Below are 22,453 nucleotides of genomic sequence, written 5' to 3'. Positions count from 1 at the left end.
AGTTGTAAAAAATTATTGGTCAAAAATTGAAATTAGCCCAGACTGAGATGATGATATGCCTGTTTAGCAGGAATTATATTACCTACAAATGCTCACAATTATTATTAAAGATCACTGACTAATGTGTCTAATGCACCTGGAGGTGTATCTCAAGTGTTAAAACGATGTTAGGGAAGTGGCCACTTATTCATCTGTGCCTTTTGTTCTGTCCTACTATGTTATGAACCTTGATTAAGCCATACAACCAGCACAAATACAAACACGTTTCAGTACATGTAATTGGGCCATCAACTGTTATATCCCATCAAGTCACAGGTGGACATAATCCATGGCTCTTTCAGATAGACTGTGTTATATCCACAGCCAATGGGAATACAATCTGAAATTGAAATAGGAATAGGAATACATTCAGGGAGGGACAAAACAATTGTACCATTTAAACACAGACTGCTCACTGCTGCTCATTATGTGAGGAAAATAATTGTGGAACAGCTGCTTCTGGAAACTCTGAATGTTATGTGTATTTTTTTTTTAAACTCACAATTTTAGCTTAAAAATGAAGCATAATTTATGAGTGCATGATCTACATACTTCCTCAAAAATGTTTAGAGACAAGTGTTAGTGTCTGTGTTAAATAAAAGGGAAGTTTCTCACGGAGCTACTAGTTTGAAAAGCAGTGACACACTCAGTTCTGTTCAATGACTGGCTGCAACTGTTGATTGACATTTAAAAGATCCACTTTTCAGAGTAGAAAAGTAACATTTCTATTAATCGGACTAGTTTTGCACTTCTCCTTTTACGATCAACTCTTCCCATTCGGCAATGAATTCAAACTCCTTACTTGGCTTCCATTCAGCAAAGACTGTGTGAATTAGGTGATAAATGGTTTATTTGAGGACAAGGTGACACTGAACTTTTCTATTCATTTTGGAGGTTGAGGGTATTACAGGTTACAAAACTAATATTGTTCTGTCACTTTCTTAATTCATTTTAGTTTGACTATGTGTAGTAGTCAAGTACCAAATGGAAGCATGATTAAAAGAGGTGTCATTTTATTAACTTATGCTAGCAGCTTAATCATACTATTGCTCTCAAATGACTTTTAGCAAAGACCGTGCCCATTAAAACATACAACAGATCTTAAATCAATAGTTTTTGATCTCACGTTCCCCTCTCTCACTTCTGTCTGTCTCTCGCTGTCTCTGTTTCCATCACTGCTCATGGCTTTCTTTTTGTCTCACTCTTCATCTATAGGTCTCCCCCTTTCTCCACCTCTCTCCTCTCCTCACTTGACTAAAAGATGAAACCAATTTTTCAGCCCCAGCAGGAGACAAATTACTCCTAATAATCCCTTGTTTCCTGAAGAGGGCCTCTTTCTTTCCTGTTCAGCCAAGAGACCAGAACCTTAATGGATATGCGGAATTAGGAGGAAAATGTCAGAGCACTCAGTAATGATGTGAAGTGTTCTAGTCTTCATTGTTGCCTTGTAAAGCGAGAAACTACTGCACTACCACATTTCTACTGTCGGTAAGCTGACTTTTGATTTGGGAGATGGTAGATGATGAGCAAGATGGAGTAGATTCACCCAAACAGATCAGGCAGAGAAATAATGTTTTATCTTGCAATTATGTGTGAAGCTTAGTTTTTAGGCTTGTTAAACATGTAACAGCTGCAAAGATCACACATTTTATGATATGCTCATACCCCAGTGATAATGCAGTTTTGTTCCTGTGCTCTGATGTCGAATTGTTTAGTAAGAAGGATGCAAAACTTGGCAGAAGACTTTTACATCCAGTTTTCTTTGAAGTTTTCTTTCCTTTCTTCTTTCAAAGACCCTGATAAGTTGGAGCTTTCATCTTGGTGACCTATCACAGAGACCCCTCTCAGTGACAGGCACCTTAAACAACCAACCAGCCATCAACACCTGGTCAGCAGTTCTTGTAAACAAATCAGGAGGCCAAAATGGCTTGTAATAGCAGCCATTTGGATGCTTTTAGCCCAAGGAGAGAGGCTGAAAGACATGGAGGGAGACAAAGTGAAACTGGTTGGGTAATTGTGTAGCCTATACAGATAATATGTGCAGTTGTTTGTGTGTGTCTGCACAGGTTTTAGGAGTAGCAGAACAGATGTAGTCAGAATATAGATTCAAACTATTTTTTGTGCTTTTCTAGGTAACTGTACAGAGAGATCCTTGGAATAATTATACATTTTGTAATGCAGATAACTTGTAATGAATAAGAAAACAAGTGTCTTAGAAACTACATTTACATACTACTGATTTGTAACCGCAAATACATTTAGAGAGAAATATATTCTTCTAAGATTGTGTTCTATTAAACAGCGTAATAGAATTTTCTTAATTAAATATTAAATGATAACATATTTAACTACTTTCCCAATAACCACTAAAGCATGGTTATCATTTATGCCATTTTGGGCAACTCAAAGTTATTCAGTTGGGGAAAGATTGTCATCTAGCAGAAATCTCTAAAAAGTCACACAAAACAGGATGCATTTACCTTTTCTGGCGTGATACAAAACATTCCCAGTGAACATAATCCACCCTGGAATTATGGGCAAAACCATAACTTTGTAGTATACCAACAGAAGTTCTAGGAGACAGGGTTGTATAAAACATTAGCTAGTGTATACACCCCATGAGAGGCTCCATAGACCCCCAGGTGTGTGATAATGACTCACAGCCAGTCGTAATACAGTTGGTTTGGATCCAATTGCCATGCAATGACCATATTAGCACTAGACAACGGATGGATTTGGGGAAAAACATGTAAGTAAATTGCACAAATACAAGTACTCAAAAGGATGTAAACAGGTGTAATTATGGGGGTTGATTGACACTTTCCCAAGCCAATCCATGTTGTTTTTCCTTTTAATTGACCTATCTGTATAACCAAACAACGTGTTGAAAGAAATATGTTGCAACATTAAAAAATAAATCGATAATTCTTGTGTATGATTATTTTATTAATTATTTGTAAAAAAAAAAAAAAAAAAAAAAAGTGCATGTTACACATGAATTAGAAATGGCAAAATAATTGAAGGTAGCTTCAAGGCTGCTATTTCTGTCAGTTTACTGTTCACTATAACAGTAAAGCCCACCTCCTCAAGTATTGTTAATGTAATAATTTATGAAGCAAACTATTTTTAATTTCATACATCATGCAAGGTTAACATGTAAACTAATATCCATGAGCCGTGAATTTCACTGAAAAATGAATTTAAACCTCTGTCTTTAAAAAGTTTAGAAATGAGACGTGGTAACGCTCATTCACACTGCCCCCTTAAAAAAAAAAAAAGGAATAAAAGAAGTGAAACCCTAACAGCAGTGCTATTTGAAAGCTACTGAAATGATGGTTTCAAGCTTGCTTTTCCGGCATGTGAAAGAAACAGGGGTTGCAGAAGCCCTGAACAAAATTGGGTTTTCTCACTAGGGCTTTGCTGTTTGAAGGAGGGCTATCAGGCCAGATTAGCTCTACCTCAGTGGTAATGGAACTGGGAGCATTTTGAAAAGCATCCTCATGCTCACTTTTTAGCCAGAGGTTCTTGGTTGCTTTAGCCGGGGCAATAATTTCTGTTTTGATCTGTGAATGTAGGAAGTAATGGTTGGATTAGAAATAGTACAGATTTCAGTGAACTTTTCTGTATGTAAGCATTTTTTCCTTTTTCAAAAATGTTTTCCTTTTTTTCTGATCCTGTCCAATAAAAAATAAAGTAATATAATCATAAAAACTGTCCTCCATTTTGAAGAAGTAAAACTCTGAATTTACACCTTTAAATTTATAACAAATGTTGTGTAATGTACTGAACACAAAAGATGTAATACTTTCAATCTAAAGTCACTAAAATACGTGTAATACTATGTTTAAGTGTGAGGTCTTTCTCAAACTCTGCATGTTTGAATATTTTCTTTTCTTTTAATATCTATACTTTTTATATACTAATTAAAACTGCAATAATGGAATGGACTTGCAAGCTAGCAAAAGAGGTAAGGAAATAAAAGAGGATTGCATGCAGACAAAGCAAAATCAGGATACTCAGAAAGCAATTTAACAACAGATCTAAAGATAAAAAGAATAAAAGCCATAATATGACGATATAAAAAAAAAACAGGTCTATAAAAATGGGTTTTAAGAAGTGATTTAAAAGGAGTCACTGATTCTCTAGATTAAGGCCTCAGCTTTGGAACGACCAGTCCCACCTGAGGATCAAAGGTTGTAAACTGGCCCATAAGGGGTCACAATTTCTGCTACGTAACCTGGGACTAGATGCACACATTCTTAAATGTGATGAGTAAAATCACTTCCAAATCAAACAGGAAGGCAGTGGAGACAAGCCAGGATTTGGGGTGATCTGATGGGATTCTTAAGATCAGTAAGAAGCCAAGTTGCTGTATTCTGAGTTATTTGGAAGTGAGAGAGTGATTTTTGTTCAAAGGGGGAAGTTATAGTAGTCAAGTCAGAGAAAATAAGTATGTGAATTACTTTTTCCAGGTTTTCCAAGTCCAAAGCTTAAATCTGACTTCAGTAGTACTAACACATATTGGCAGCAGACTTTATATCAGCAGATAAGGGACCAAGGCTACTCTCAATAAGTCTTGTTGGTTTTGGGGGACTGAATGACATGATATCTGATGTTGAGTTATTGAGTTGAAAAAGTTGTGCCATCCAACAGTTGACATCACTGAAACAATCTATAAGAGCAGCTAGGCTTTTTGGGTCACCAGGTCTCAGGGCAAACAGAAGGCTCAAGGTTAGGTTTCTTTAAAAGAAGTTGGACTGTAGCATGTTTGAAAACAGAAAAGAAGAAAGAAAAAAACAATACAGGTTGAGACAACAAAACCACCTAAAATAGTCACCACTGGCCCAGTCACAACCCCCACCACCGGTGTTGTTGAAACTACAACTTCATTCAAAGGGGAAACAACCAGAAGTCAAGAAACAACAGTGGTTACATCCAAGCCCTCTATTGTTACCACCACTACAAAAGGACCATCAATAACAACAAAGGGAACTACCACCAAACCTGGAGAAACAACCATATCAGAGGAAACAACAATACAAGTTGAGACAACAAAACCACCTAAAATAGTCACCACTGGCCCAGTCACAACCGCCACCACCGGTGTTGTTGAAAACAGAAGGCTCAAGGTTAGGTTTCTTTAAAAGAAGTTGGACTGTAGCATGTTTGAAAATAAGATGGAAAAATGCCTTTTGCAAAGAAGCTATTAATAATCTATAATACTGACACAACTGTGTCAATAGCCTCTTTAAGAAATTTTGTGGGAATAATATCAAGGCTGCACATTGTTGTTTTCAGATAAGAATGACAGATACAAGGTCAAAACTGCTAAAGTAACTATGAATGACCTTACTGGCATGTAAAACACAGCCTGGGTGGGTGAAAAAAAAAAGTCTGAACAGTTCACATTTCATTATGTTCAGGACATCGCCCTCTGGACCAGCCGGAGAGCTGTGGAGCGTCATGGTTAAAATGTTCGGACATGTGTCTGTCAAGTAAAAGGGGAGAGTGATAAGTGTTTAAATCAACTGGATAAAATCTGTACAAACAACAGATAAAACAAGTGTGGTGCAGTTAACAGGACACCTCACCCCTGTTCACTTATCTGGCCAGAGCGGCTGACCCCCCAGTACTGCACAACCAGCTGGGGAGAGACCCCCTAGATGGGAGGCAGCCAGAAAGGGGCGACAATTAGCCAGGCAGCGGACAAGAGACAAGGAGCCCTCCAACCTCACACACACCGCAAACAGCTGTGTTTGAACGGCAATGCGACAATGCATCACTCCAGTATACCAGCATAGCTTTAGTATCATCTTCTCTGATGATCTGCATTACTGAGCTGTTATTGGTAACTTGATAACGTTACATTATCTGCTTCCATTTGCTACATATGCAAATAATAACTGCACTGTGCATAGAACCATTTCTGGTAATATGTTAGTGCTTTTTAATGTTATTTTGAAGTCTAGACTGAAATATTGAGAAGCACTGCTGAGGCAACAATGAAAGTTTGGGGTTTATATAGAAACAGGGTTTTTCAGATCTAGAGAGGCAAATGTGTTTAAGTCTCACCAGGAATGACACTGGCTAACATGGCACACGTATAGGGGAAACCTTGTGTGTGTAGACACATCCAGGGTCTCAGAATATAAATGTGCATGTCTATATGTGTTTTATGTGCCTCGGTTTTGTTTCCATATTAATGAGGCAGCTTGTCATTTTGAAACCTGTGATGGTGAAACCTGCTGTGTCTGTGAGTGTATGTGTGTATGTGTGTGACCAGGAGGCTTGTAGCAACAGGAGGGGGTAAACAAGCTGACCTTTATAGCTTTGATCACCCTGGAGGAAGGGGATGGGCGTGGGTGTGTCATTAAGAAGGTTGGAGGAGCGAAACATGTGTTCTGCTATAGGTATGTATGTCAATATGCATGAGATATCTGTATCTGTACTCATCTATTAAGTCATTCCTTACCTCAGCCAGCGGTACGATGCCCTGTATGTCAGCGTTGCTGATGTAGAGGTGTGAGACTTTCTCTGTTTGTCTGGAAGTTATCTGCATGTCAGCTGGGTACTCGACATTCCAGTGCAGAGTCTGGGTTGGCACCAGGTTGATCACGTTATCAACCTCAAAATCCAACTGCATCACCTCATAAGATGGATTATCTAACCTAGAGAGACAAAGAGAGGCAGGGCAAGGTCAGGTTTTGAACTGAAACAATGGCGATGTTTTGATATGGTCATGTAAAAAAGAAACATGTAAATATGTTTATTATGCAGTTGGACTTTAGAGATACCTAATATAACAAAGTGACACTATTATTGACATATTTTCCACAGTTTCATATGTTTATTTTTTATCATATAATCATCTTCTGACACAAAAAGATACAATGTTTTGTTGGGAATAAATGATCTTTAACTTATATGAACAGTGACAGCCAATACAGCTGATCAGAAAACACTAAAATAGCTCCTAGACAACTTTACAAGAAAGCTTGAAAAGGACAGACCACATTTTATAGCATGACTAATAATATAGAAGATGTGGCAATGGCCTTGAAGACCGAGGGATACATATTAAGGTTTCACTTGGGTCAACACAAATTGCATCTCCTCTTACACGTGATTGAAGCATGCTCTGTCACTGATAATGGTAGATTACCTTTAATACAAGAAAAAGACCATCAATTGTAAGATAAAATATTTTTTGTCACTATAATAATGTCTCTATCATGCAGCGTAAGTCCAGGGAATGTGAGTAACCAATGTTATAGTAAAATACTCTCTGCATATACATTTAGTAAATGAGCGTGACACACTGATGAAGAGAGAAAGGTGATGGCGAGAGATAAAAGGTCACTATTTCAGCAGGGAGGCATGTGCCTAGTAGCCACTTTCCAGACTTTCTGCAACAAGTGACTTTATGCCCTTGAGCCAGTCATAACCTATGAAATTGAAAGGATCTATATTGACAGGGATGATAATAATGATGAGGATGATTCTGAGGATGCTGGAGATGGAAAAGATAATAATAAGTGCCCCTGCCTGGAGGACTGCTATGTGCAGTTGCACTACCCATGTGTGCATAGTGTGTATGTGTGTGTGTTTGTGTGTGTGTGTGTGAGTGTGTGTCTGTGTGTTTTTGTAAGTGGGCGTGGGAGAAAACAGTCATATCGTCCAATCCAAAAATAATGACACATTTTATAGCTTAATGAATGGAAACTATAGTGCTTTATCCCTGCTCCACAAAACCTGCACCAGTATTTATTTTTCTCTCTCATCTCTATTTGTGTTGGTGTGTGTGTGTGTATAAATATTGTTATTTTTACTATGCTGACTTTGACTGTATGACTTTGACACAGACCTGTTGCATTGATAAAACCTGTTTTACTTGATTTCTTTTTTCAGATGCACTACATCACCATGAACAGCAGACTGACCTGTTAAATTGACTTTTTAAAATCCCAAAAAATCCCAAAACAAATGAAGTAACTATCACAGTAGTTTTGCTAATATCAGCAGTAACTGCAGTTTTTAACATTTAAAAGGTTACACTTGAAATTGCTTTGAATGGAGACATATGGATAGCCACTCATATCGGTTTTTCAAAGACACAATAGACAAGTTAACCAATGAGAACAGAGGGGGGCCTTAAAGAGACAGGAGCTAAATGGCCTGTTGTAGACAGAGGCTGAACTGAGGGGTTGAAAAATAGGGCAAGTATAAAATTAATAACATTTTTTAAAATTGTAAATCAAGTAAAGATAGCCCAGTAGTGCCCCAGAATAGTGGGAAAAGTGTTTATCAGTGTTTATTGTCTGTTCCTCTGTACATCAATAATGTAAAAAATATGTTATTAAAAAGTTCAGATAACCACTGTTAGATTCAATCCAAACTTCTTACATGGTAAAGTCCTACTAGTCCTCTCTATTCAAATTTCTATTTCCTATGTACAAAAATGTGTCTGTCATTTTGACAGCTTGGATTCCCGCTGCACATCATGCCCTCACAGCTTCATAGACTGTCATTACCTGCTTTGCCCCTCTGCCTGTCAGACATCCTGATACTATCTGCTGTGAGTGTGAATCACATCCTGCAGTATCATTTATCCCTGCAGGAATCCTTTGCATCCCCTTCTCCTCAACCTGAACCAACTATGTCATAATTAGGGTTGGTGCTGTATCTGGAATTCAAACCTCAGTGGTGAACATTGTAGTCTGATTCAAAATGAGTGAATAAAAAGTCCACAAAAAACAAATAGACATTTTTACACAGTCAAATAAAATGTTGTGCTTGTGTTGGTTTAAGCTGTTGCAGCCAGAGAAAAAGAAACATGTTCGATCTTAAATAAAAACTATCTGAAATCTGACAGTACATTTTCCGAGGTCAAGATAGCAGTGACATATACCTACAGTTCAAACAAAAAGTCTTTTGGATGCGTTTTTCTCTCGGGCCTTTTCTTTCTAAAACCACAGTTGATTGTTTTATGGTGTCAAGAAAAGTGCTCCAAAAATAATTTAGATAGGGTTTAGAAACTTAAAAATATCTAGGACTGTATGTCCTCATTTCTTTTTTTTCTCTGTTACTGATACTCTCTCTAACAACCATCCAACCCTGCATACACACACGTGTCCAGCAGCAAGTGGAACATGAATTAGAAACAAAGGTGACCAGTTTCAAGAGCAAACGTTTCATGGCTCTGTTTCACACACACACACACACGCATGCACGCAAACACACGTACACACCAAGATATAGGGGGTTAAAGATCATGACAGAGCCAATTGCTGAGGGTCTGTGATATCTAGTGTGTCTGTGTCTAGGGAGATGGGGTGAACGATGTGTTACACAGATAGATTAAGGAGAGAAAGCTGATGGGTGTCAGCTCCCCTTGACCTCTTCCAGATCCGTCCATCATGCCTCCTTTTCTTTCTGTCTGCATCTGTTTGCCTGTCTCATTCTCAGGAAATCTCTCCGGACACTGTACTACCTGAATATGTCTGATTCACCTTCCGATCACAAATGTATAATTTATGATACAGTTCTACAGTCTCCCATCTTTAATAAGCATTCTGCAGCTATGTTTTCAGCTCTTTTCTCTGATATGTCCAAAACAATTCCTAAATGTTCCACTATTAATGACTCTGTTAACTGGTTTAATAAATTGTAATTCTTAACTGCTCTCAAATAAGATCAGAGTATTCCCAAATCTGTCACCTTGGATAGGCTCCATTTGATGCCATAGAGGAGATTATAGAAAGTAGTGTCAATAGAAAAAAATCCAAAATTCATCTTCACTATATTCACATGAAAGAGCTATTAACCATGCTCAATCAACTCATAAAGAATGTCAGAGTGGCATATTTCTTTGGCCTAAATAATCATAACAAGCATAACCCTTGACTTTGCTTTTTTACTATTAACCAACTTCTGAATCCTGCTCATTCTGGATTTCCTGCAACCTCCTCTGACGACCGTGATAAGTTTCTAAATGTCTTTGATGACAAGATCAATTTTGGAGTTTATCATAAAGCTACCTGCCTTGTTCTACCGACTGAGTTCAACCCTATTTCTATGCAAGATTTCTTAGATATAGTTTCTCATATCTGTCCGTCATCAAGATGAGTTGAAATAATTCCATCCAATTTCGTTTGTCCGTCGTTGCCCCCTGCCTTCTCTCTATTGTCAGTCAGTCTCTCTCTGCATACCTGACTATTTCAAGACAGCCAGTGTCATTCCTAAAAATGCTCCGTAAATACCGCCAATTTAGTTAATACAGGCCCATTTCCAAACTTCCCTTCATTTCGAAATCCTCCAAAACGTTGCTCACCAGCTTCTCCAACTGAGGGACAAAACATCTTTGGTGCATTTCAATCTGGCCTCTGCCAAAAATACAGCACTGAACTGGCACTTAGCTAACAACATTCTTACATGTGCATATAAAGATGAAAATACTATTTTAGTTTACTTATCTGCTGCATGTGACACCATTGATCATGCTGTTTTACTTGATAAATTACTGAACTGGGTTGGTATCTTTGGTACTGAACTCAAATTTTTTCCTCATCCTTGTCTGACAGACATTTCAATATTTACATTTACAATTACATGACTTCCTCTGTCCCTCTCTTATGCAGGTACCCAGTAGGGTCAATTTTAGGGCTATTCTGTTTTCTTTATACTATATATGCTACCTCTGGTCCATCTGCTTACTCCTCCAGTGGTATTTCTTACCTTTGTTATGCCATGACAGCTTCACTTCTTGGTTAACCTCAATAACAACCTCAATAACCTTACCACTCTTCATGACTTCCTAGTTTCTGTTGCAAATTGGATGTCTCAAAACATTTTCTATCCCGATTTTGACAAAACGGTGGCCCTTGTAATCTGCCCTGATTGTTTTACTAAGGAGGTCAGTCACTATATTGGCTCACTTACTAGTAACATCAAGGCCACCTCTAAGAATTTTGGTATCTATTTTGACCAACATTTGAACTTTGAACCTCATATTATTTAACTCATTCAGTCTAGTTTCTTTCAGTTCAGAAATATTGCAAAAATCAAGATTATACTATCAGCCAAACATATGGAACTCCTGGTACATACCTTAATCTTTTCCCATGTAGGATGCTGAAACACCCTATTTACTTGCATTACTCAGTTCTCTCTAACTTGTCTTCAATTGATGCAAAATGCAGCCACAAGGTTGTTAATGAAAACTAGTCACCAATCCCACATGACCCCTGTTCTTGCTTCCCTTAAGTGGCTGCTGAAAAGTCATTTCTATAGTAAGCCTTTTTTGTTTAGCTTTTAGTTTTGCTTATCTTAGGCATGTGCTTCTTTCTTGTCTATATAATCACATATATGTATGTATATTTGTATGTGTATTTTATCCTATATGTTAAGCACTTTGTTACTGTGTGTTTTCCAAGTCATTCCTCTAACATGTAATGTATATCATATAAATCATATATAATGATACAGTCCAATTACAACACCTACCACACAATCTCATGATATAAAACATGTTTTCCATATCAAAATAATCCCAATGTTTGCCTGATAAAAGTATCTGGAAACACAACCACAACTTTTTTTCTACCTCTAGTTGTTTAAACAGACATAATCCAAACCAACAATATATGTAGGCAAAAAAGGGTTGTACAATATCATAATGTTCCCAGAAAGCACAGACATTACTGGCTGTAGCATAATGTGTTGAATTAGCTAAGGTGGGATAAAGAGAGAGAGTGTGAGCAATTACACAACTGAAAAAGCAACCCAAACTCTATCTAAGCCTGAATTTGTATAAAATGGCTTGAATTTGACCCAAGACCAACTGTGGTGTCATCACCCACTTTGTCACAACAAACAGTTCAACAAAGTTTTAGAATTTGGGTAGCAGTACTGTAAACTTTTATCAGCTATTTGTCTCTTTGTCATATCAATTTTTTGGAAGATATATGACTATGTGTTAATTTTTCTCTGGAAAACTCACTGAATGATATGTATTCACAGCTGGGGGCTGCCCTGTGCAATGACAATCCTTGTAAGATAAATTGAGGCATACATGCTTAGCTGATGAACACACCAAAGAGCAGAACATATGTGATACCACAAAGTAGAAAAAGAGAATATAAGTAATATTCTTTTTCAGCTGAGTCAATGAGATTTTTTTTGTTGTTGGTGTGGTCCACTATGCCCTAAGTGTGTATTTTTTTATGTGTATCCATCAATAAGACTTTGTTGCTTATCCTCAAAGGACGAAGCAGTTGCCCGATTTTTATATTTTCCAGGGAGAAGCCTAAAATACAGCAGAGGTTTAGACACGTACACGCCAAGACACAATGGCCTGTCACTTTCGCTCTCTGTTCCTGTCTCTCTCACACTCACAGACACATGCACATATGCAATGCACAAGCAACACACCCCTATCTCTCTCTTTTTCTCTCTTTCTCTCTCTCTCACACACACACACATAAAAAAAGAAACACTCAGAAAATGTTGAGTGTGTTTGGGAGCAGTGTAATCGCTGGAGCTGAAAAAGCAATGTGTCTGCAGTGACAGGTTCATTCAGGTGTTAGCTCCGTCCCGACCACAAGGCTCCAAAACAATATTACACTGTCCTCTATTGCATACGTGTACACGCACTCACACCAACACACCCCAACACACACACACACACTCACACCATAACATTGTTCTCTACCACTCAAAACCAACAAAACTGCTGCAGAAGTTCACACTTTCTCACTGTCCCTGAGTGCGTTTTCCTTCAGGCAAAACTGACCTTCAGCTATTATCCCTGTTACTGACACAGTGATTCACGTTTACAGCATCGGTCTGAGTGGGTCAGCATGTGTCATCTGACCTGGTTTCACAACCCACCAATAAGCATGTCTATTATGTGTAAGAATTTAACTTAATGTTATGATTTCTGAATGACATTGAGGTGGTCCACTAACTAACCAACTAATCTAGAAAATGAATTTGGGAAGAGAGCAGGAGAGAGGGAAGAACATGGTATGTATAGAACTACAGATGCAGACTTGAGTGTCTGTTAACAGTAAAGCCTTGAACAATAGCAGACACAGAATACATGTGTTAATGCTGGACACACATAAATGTCTATGTGGGTCTATGCACAGAGGGGTGTTATGGGTAAACATATACATCACAGAGACTAGCAGAAGAGCTTACTCACACACCTCTCAAATCTCCACAATGTTTTGTGCAAACTTGAACATCAAGAACGGAAGAACGGTAATTCACATTTGGGAATTATTTTGATACCATGTGGTTTTAGAATAAAATAGGCCAAACGTTTATTTTCTCTTGAAACTCATTGTGCCCGAATTCATGGCAACAATATCATCACAATCATAGATGTTAAAGTTCATACTCTAGTTAGCTGGAGAGCTATACACCTACATGCTAAGCTACAATTTGAACAATTTGATGACACATTTCATTTGTGGGATGTACATAGAAAGGGATCCTGGGTATGTCTGGAAAATGCTACCTAAGGTAAAGGCACATGAGGCACAGTAAAGAAAAGCGGTTACGCTATAAAACACAAATTACAACAATCCATCACAAAAGAACTTTGAAGTTGTGGACTTTTTTTCCTGACTCACCTGCACTGTGAGATAATTGATATAGATAACTTGATACACAGTGAGACAGACAGACACAGATACACATCTTTTTGATATTGAATGTTTCACTGCCTAAGGAGGCTGGCCTGGCTTAACCTATAAACCCAGATAAAAAGATACACTTCTGGCAGCAGCGGGTGTCTTGTGAGACATGCTTGCTGGACACACTTCTTACGCCTATGTGTAGCTGGTTTGGCCCTTCTGGAGTCTCTGAGCTGATTAGCAGAGATGATTAAGTCTTTTTTCTCTGATTATCTATTTAGCCATCAATTAAACAATTTAGATTCCATGCTGGGTCAAATGAGATAAAATCGTGTTTGCAGCCTCGCTGACGCTGTTCTTTGCTCATTCTTAGTCACCTTTCTTTTTTCTGTCTCTATATCGGTGTCTGTCAATCCCTTTATCTATCCATTTGTCTGGATTTTTAGCCACACTGAAGGTCAGTCAGTCCAACACTTTAGTCTAGACTGAAATATCTTAACAATATTGAATACATTGTCATTAAAATTTGTACAGACATTCATAATCCCCAAAATTATACAGACTTTGGTGATTCCCTGACTTTTCATCTTGTTTCATCAGCAGGTCAAAGGTTGTCTCTTATCCAATGGAATATCTTAATATTATCTGGATGGATTGGCATAAATCTTTTCATGGGCTTCTATGGTTCATAGACCACATATTCTAATGACTTTGAAGATCCTCTGATTTTTCTCTTTTTTTCTCCCTAGTGGGCACCATGAAGTTCACATTTATGGATGAAATGTCTCGATAACTATTAGATACATTGCCCTGATATTTGGTACTGACAATCATGTCACCCTCAATATAATTTGTAATAATAGTCCCTGAATGTTCATCCAGCTCTATCATCAACATTTGTCAACATTTGTTCAATACTTTAGTTTATGATTAAACACTTTCAAAATTAATGACAGTATTCTCATCATTCTCAATTGAACTTTGTGTTTAATTTACCTAGCAAATGTTAAGATGATTCCAGTAAGCTAGCATTTACTTTGATCCAAGGTAGGCCTGTATGGTAAGGCTGTTCCAAAGTGTAGGAGCAAGAACTTTAATAGCAAAGTCACCTCTGGATGATCGGAGTGGCCGAAAGGCTAGAAGGTAGGCATGACAGTGAAAGGTAGCACCACACACTCACCCAAATGGACATGATGGCGCTGACCTATGCTGTACATCCTAATGTGTCATGTTGAACTGTATACATGTAGAGAAAAAGGCACTTACTTAGAGACAAGAAAAAGAACAGAAAAGTCTAACTAAACTTAACTTAAGTCTTCTCGACAACAAAATGACTTAACTTACATGAATTTATCCACATATAAAGAGAGGCTTACATCCGATCTTTAAGTCTTAACTCTTAAGACTTGCTATCTCTGGAGAAAAGTCACATGGTGTGTGTGTGTGTATGTGTGTGTGTGCGCCGTGTGTCTGTGTGTGTGTGTGTGTGTGTGTGTGTGTGTGTGTGTGTGCGCGTGTGTGTGTGTGTGCGCGTGTGTCCGTCCTTGAGCTGCCCCCTGGGTCAATGTGCCGAGTCTCCTCTCCTTTCTGTCCATGTAACAAATGGCTGACACAGACACACAGACACACAGACACACACACACACACACACACACACACACACACACACACACACACACACACACACACACACACACACACACACACACACACACAGACACACACACAGTCACTTAGACAACTTCAATGGCCTTGCCGTAGAGGACCCGTCCATCTCTCTGTCACAGCCTTAATAAGAGACACAAGTACAATTCGAATGTTTCCCTGGACACACACACACACACACACACACAGACACAGACACACACACACACACACAGACACACAGACACAGACACAGACACAGACACACACACACACACACACACACACACACACACACACACACACACACAGTCATCATCGCCTGAGTGATGAAGTCCAGTAGAATACAGATACAGTCCTTGGTTCCTGCAACAACTCTCCAATGCCATCCACAACAGAGAGAAAGCCTGGTCCAAGGCTAGATCCAGTGGCACCCCTGAGGACCGATTAACCTTTAGGCAACAAAGAAACATCTACACCAGCATGATTTGGGTTGCTAAATCATTATCATTCAGCTCTCTCTGTCTTTGATAGACCCCACAACAATTTTGACCATTATGGCATCTCTTAAGAATTCGTCACAGGCACATCATCCACCATAAATCAAACAAGTATCTGGTCATATTTTATTATATATTTTTATGTCTACAGATTCAACTATAGGCAATTGCCATATCTGTCAAGCAGAGAGAGTCCCCAGTGCCTCTGCATCTTTTGACTGCAAATGTTCTTTTAGCTAGGTAAGCACTTTAGACATTTACAAAACTCTGCTTAGGTTAAAAGCATGAAAAAAAAACACTGGCGCAGATAATCTCGACTCATATATTCTTTATCTAAATGTCCCCATAATCTGTTCATATTCAACACATATTCCTAACTAAACTGTTTAACATATATTAGTCATGTTTCATGTAAAAGTGCCTTAGTAGTACCCTTTCACAAAAGTGGTGATGTCTCCAAATCTCAACAACTACCGTCCAATATCTGAACTTCCTTTCTTAGCAAAGATCCTAGAATCATTAGACAATTTGCCATTACATGCCTTTATTGATTTACTAAACTTACTTTGGTTTAGTCTTAGTCCGGTTTTTGCCCTGGATCGCAGCACAATAACAACTACAGTTTCAGTCATTGATAAAATTGTCTCTTCCCTGGATAAAAAACAATTTTGTGCTGCTCTCTTCATTGACCTCTCCAAAGCATTTGATACCATTGATCATAAAATCCTACTCACAACAGTGTATAAGCCTAGATGAAGCCACGCTTAATTGGTTCCACTTTTACCTTACAGAGAGACTGTTGCTGATGGTACTCAGTCAGGCTATCAAAGCATCAGAAATGGGTGCCACAGGGGTTTATCCTTGTTCCATTGCTGTTTACATTATACATAAATAATGTAATTCTTCCTAATCAATACTTCATTGTCCATTTTTTACAGGTGATTTTTATGCCCCAGGCTTCTTCCCAGCCCAGGCCCTAACTCATCTTCAGTCTGCCTTTAATGTTTCCATTACACTCCTTTATCACAGACTGGTTTTTAATGCAGAAAAGACCAAGTACATTCTCTGTCTCCACCAGTCACTCTGACTATCCTGCTATTAAAACTTTAAATGGCAGCAGTATTACTCTTGCTGACTCCCACACATATTTAGGAATTTTGCTTGACAGCACACATCATTCAAGATTCATATTCAACATGTGACTCAAAAACAAAAAAATCCAACTAGGTTTCTTGCACAGAATTAAAAGATTTCGGTTTTATTCCAATTGTAAAACCATTGTGCAGTCAACCTTCATGTCTGTCCATGACTATGGAGATATTTTGTATAGTCAGGCTTCCCCATCAACATTTCAGCAGTTAAACATCATGTATCATAGTGCATTGTGTTTTATCACAAAAGACACATTTTGTACTCATCATTGTTCCATGAATCTCACGGTTGGATAAACTTTCTTACAGTCAAGAAGAAATAGCCATCTCATTTTATTCATCTATAAAACTCTACTGTTGAAGTTTGCAAACTACTTCACATCTCTTTTCTAATTTAAATCTAGTAACTACAGTATATGATCCAGTAACTACTTAACTTTAGATGTCCCTTAGGTACGTTCTAATGTCCGCACAACTGGTGTCACCTTTTAAATGAAATGAACTGCAAACTACCAGTTAACCAGGGTCCTTGCTGAACCCACAGAAACACACCAGATTAATACCAGAGCATCTGATCTGAAACTGAAACTGATTAGATTTACTTTCTCAAGAGAAATTCAGTTTATGAGTTCCCTTGGAAATTTGCAATATTGTTGCAATATTCATTAGTAAGTTTAATTTATGTTTGAAATAAATATGAGCACAGTGGTTGATTATGATATTTATTGAGAATATTATTTTCTCCTGAAAAACCTTTATTGTTTTCAGTGCAGTTCAGCTCCCCATGGCTCCTCTGTAATTCAAACCCTGTTGTTGACCCCTCGCTGTTTTGTCCTCCTGAGGAGTAGCAGGAGGTAGCCAAAGGAAAATCTCTTTCCTTTAAGTCACCCTCAAAGTTTCAAAAAACACACATATGATCCATGAACACACAGACACACACACACACACACCATGTACAAGTGCAGGAAGGACAGGTTGTCTTATCAAAGTGTACTGTAGGAAAGTGGTGGTCTCAGGGGAAATTCAAAGGACAATAGAAAACAAACACACACACACACACACACCAAAAGACATGCACAGCTGGCAAGAAGAGGCATCCCCTGGGAGAATACGAGGCAGGAAAGAAAGGATGGAAAGGTAGGAAGACAAGGAAAAGGGACAATTTTTCTCTTTTTGCTCAGAGGAAGTTGTCACTTACAGCGTTTCCCCTCAGCACCTGCACAGCCTGTGGTTGACAGCAGGTGTGTGTGTGTGTGTGTGTGTGTGTGTGTGTGTGTGTGTGTGTGTGTGTGTGTGTTTGTGTGTGTGTGTGTGTGTGTGTGTGTGTGTGTGTGTGTGTGTGTGTGTGTGTGTGTGTGTGTGTGTGTGTTACATAAAGAGGGTCGCAAGGGGGGTTTAAAAAGAAAGATCTCATAGAGACAACTACAATGAATGGATGGATAGATAGATTAAATAAGAGAATACAAAAATAAACACTGCAGACTAATATGGAAGGTAAGTGATGAAGAGAAACAAAGAGAGCACCACATGGAAACACTAGTTTGCTTGTTATGATATTGCACTGACTTCCATTCATTAAAAAGAGCCTAACCCAAACCCCAACCTTAACTTAGCTCAATTCACAACTTACCCCTCACCTTAACCGGAACACACAGACACATTCTCTCTCTGTCTCGCTCTCTTTCACACACACATTCACACGCACACACACACACACACACACACACACACACACACACACACACACACACACACACACACACACACACACACACACACACACACACACACACACACACACACAAAACTGTCAGAGATGTGTTAGCTACAACAGGGAGACAGAGAAAGACAGAAGTAAAGGCAAGACGACGCCAGGCGGAACCACAGCCCGACAACACACTGTCACAGCCATCACCCATCTTCACCTTCACTGTGTGTTTGTGTGTGTGTGTGTGTGTGTGTGTGTGTGTGTGTGTGTGTGTGTGTGTGTGTGTGTGTGTGTGTGTGTGTGTGTGTACTGTATGTGTGACAGCTGGATGCAGAGATGCAATACACCGTCACAGACAACCCCTGTCAGTTTGGTTTAAGACCACCTAACCCCATGTGTGTGTGTGTGTGTGTGTATAAAAGGCGCATATCATTCTGTGCAGTTTTGTGCATATTTTCTTGTGTGTTTAATTCACCCCAGCGTGCCAGTCCATCAGCTGTTCACACTTAATTTCAACACCTCAATGCGCACACATGCACCCATCCATCCTTTTAACACACACACACCCGCTGAGTCTTTTTAACCTGCTTTAGCCTCCACTGACCGGCTGTCAGATCTGGGTTGCCATCGGTTACCAAACCCTTTAATGTCAAGGGAAATGGGGGGAAAAAATGATAGAGCTTGCTATTTTAAACTATCTCATAGGACGAGCCATCAGTGTTAACCACATTATAAGAGAGTAAAGCACTTAATACTAAAAGTCTTATCATGTTGATGTAGCTTAGAAAAGAGAGGAATGCAGTGCAGGTTGACATTTACTATAGGTTCACAAGTGAAGATAAGGTCAGTTTTGTGTTATTATTACCAGAAGCTCAGTGTATACAGTTCACAGATTTTTTTCATTGCGCATGGTGGAAGTAACAAAACGTAAATGCAAAAATAACATTCCTTTGAATGAGTTTCTGAAAAATTTATTTGTATTACATATAGTGCCTGATGTACTAAGATCCCAAATAAAGGGTACTAAATTGCGTGCGCAGAGCAATCGATTGCGTGTTTAGTTAGCGTGCGGTTAGTTGATGATCTATTAAGAATAACTGCGTAAATGAAAACAGGTGCAACAGGGTGGAGATAGCAGTATTTAAATGAGGGTTTTGCGTGTCTTTATGGAGAGTTTGGACGAGTAAAAAGCCCGCAAGTGCAAATTAAATTTGATCCCATGGAATTAGACGTTATAGTGGAAGAGGTGAACAAATATAAATAATATTGAGAAAGAGAAAATGGCATATGGAAGAGTATTTGTGACAAATTCAATGCTGTTGAAAAAAGAAATTCCACTCCAAAAATATTAACACGGGTGGAAAAAGTCTGTTCTCTGCATATTCTGTCATTGTGCCTCTGTCCCCTCCTCATCACAGTAACAGCAGTGATCTGTGTGTAGCATGCAGCTGGTTAATACCTGCCCTCCAAATGTATTATTTCTAAACACAGTTACCGTTTGCAAAATTACCTCCAGGTTTGGTAAATCACAATGTGTGTGCTCTATAACATATTTGCGTTTTCTCCTCCCTGTATTTTGCACACTGGGGTAAAAAAGCCCCATATTGCATATTCATTATGGCAAACGTACTAAATGGACAAGGGCGTATTATCTTGCATATTTGAAAGATGCCGTGTGCCGTGTTAGGAGATCAGTTTGCACATTTTTTTGCAGGTGATGTCAAGTTTGCACACATTTTTACACACGCAAACCTTTAGTAAATCAGGCCCATTGTGTACAGCAACACAATAACAAGTGTGAATTAACTAATAAAATCCATGTCCAACAGGCCTCATTTAAAAGCTACAAAATAAACTAATGTGGTGCTTCTTTTAATTCTGTTTTTTCCTGACTTTAGCACACACACACACACACACACACACACACATGCACGCACACACACACGCACGCACACACACACACACACACACACACACACACACACACACACACACACACACACATGCCAGTAAGCATTCCCTATCTATGAAAATGTATTGCATGTCGCATAGATACACACTGCCTACATGTATAGCCAAACCCGCTGATGTTTCAATTCCAGCTGTGTCCCCCACTGAGTATGCAAAACTGAAAAAAGGAATATATAAATTGTGAAATGCATTGTGGTAACAAGCTTTGAGATAACAGACAAACACACTTATCTCACAACTCACACACTGAGACAAATATTGAGGCAAAAAGTATGTTAAAATGTGCATAGATAGAGACCAAATTAGTTGGAGCTATAATTTACAGGCTTAAACATATATGGACACACACACACAAAGAAAAAAGAAAATTAAATTTGATCTAATTTTTAAAATATAATGGTGTAGTGTTGTTCCAAGTCCCCTTCAGCTATATTGGCAACGTTTGAGGCAAACTGACAACATAACACAAATGACATGAATGTAAATTACTTAACAAACTATTTCCATGACAGAAAATCTATTTTTTAATTTTCTTCTTTACACGTTGCTGTTAACACTGATTGTTAAGCACACAGAAGACGATGGAGTGAATCCATCTGTGTGTGCATGTATGTGTGTGTGCGTGTATAAGAGAGAGGGTGTGTGTGTGTGTGTGTGTGTGTGTGTGTGTCTGTGTGTGTGTGTGTGTGTGTAAGAGAGAGGGTGTGTGTTTCTCTGCTGTCAAGAATACAGTCAGGTTGTCACTGAGAGGACAGAGGGGACTCAGGGGGAATGAGCTTGCAGAAACGAAGGAGAAACACACAGACCCATATACAAACACATACACACATACACTTCAACCACCATACATATTGTGCACACAAGCACGCAAAAACACACACATTGCATCATGTCAAGCTCTAGTTTGAAGTCTGTTTTGACATAATAAACACATTTGCATACTAGACACTCTTGCACAACTCATTAAAACGTGTGCATGGGACACAGCAGCGCACGCTATCAAGGTGAGAGTTAAGTGGATGTAAGAGGACAGATCAATAGTACTGAGCAGCTAAAGACAGACACACTGACACTAGCACAGTGGTCTTGTTCGTTACAACCTCTGTCTGTCTTCCCTGTGTGAACCTCTGCGTTCCGAGGTGAAAAGTAGCAAAAAACATTTATTAGCACTGTTCTGAAATACAATTTTGAAGCACCTTATTCTTTTGTGCAACTTAAAGAGGATATTGCATTAACATTTGCAGATCTATATTTTAATTCTGGGGCTCTATTGGAATATATTTGCATAATTTACAGTTAAAAAAACTCTATTTATCTTCTACTGGCTCTTTCTGCAGCCCCTAAGTTCAGCCTCTCACTGACACAGGTCATCTTTAAAGCAGCTCCTGTCTCTTTAAGGCTGCCGTCCTGATAAGCTCAAACTGTGGTTATTGGTCAGCCTCCTGGAAGCTGCCCTTAAGCAGACAGCCACCAGCTCTGGGGGCTACAAATACTAGTAGTAGGCTTTCCCTTCTTTTCCAGTTCCTTACACAGAAGGTAAAACTTCTCAATTACATACGTACATGATCGGACCTTAATCCGAACCTAAATACGTGATTGGTCAATACAAACAACCCATGAGATAACCTTAGCAACAACTTTAGCAACAAAGGCTACAGAATAGATGGCCATTTGTGGGCATGCATGAACAATCTGAAATCATCTAGCAAAATGAGCATTTTGAGTCATTTTTACATACGTTCACCTCATGTTTTGGAACTGACTGTTTAACATAACCATGACATTTTATGTCTCTTTGAA

The 22,453-nt window shown here is 38.7% G+C and overlaps 1 protein-coding gene across 1 annotated transcript in view; it reads right to left on the bottom strand.

Annotated features, from left to right (window-relative positions):
• The window catches only part of si:dkey-215k6.1 (transmembrane protein 132D), a 209,326-nt gene that overhangs the window by 75,472 nt on the left and 111,401 nt on the right, over positions 1-22,453 (bottom strand). The window contains exon 5 of the mRNA XM_062417906.1: positions 6,512-6,707. Coding sequence (XP_062273890.1) covers positions 6,512-6,707 — 196 coding nt within the window. The remainder of the gene's footprint in view (positions 1-6,511; positions 6,708-22,453) is intronic.

Source organism: Scomber scombrus, chromosome 4 (genome assembly GCF_963691925.1).
Source record: "Scomber scombrus chromosome 4, fScoSco1.1, whole genome shotgun sequence".
NCBI classification, from domain to species: domain Eukaryota; kingdom Metazoa; phylum Chordata; class Actinopteri; order Scombriformes; family Scombridae; genus Scomber; species Scomber scombrus.
Note: the sequence above shows the minus strand (reverse complement) of the source record. Positions and strands in the feature narration are given on the sequence as shown.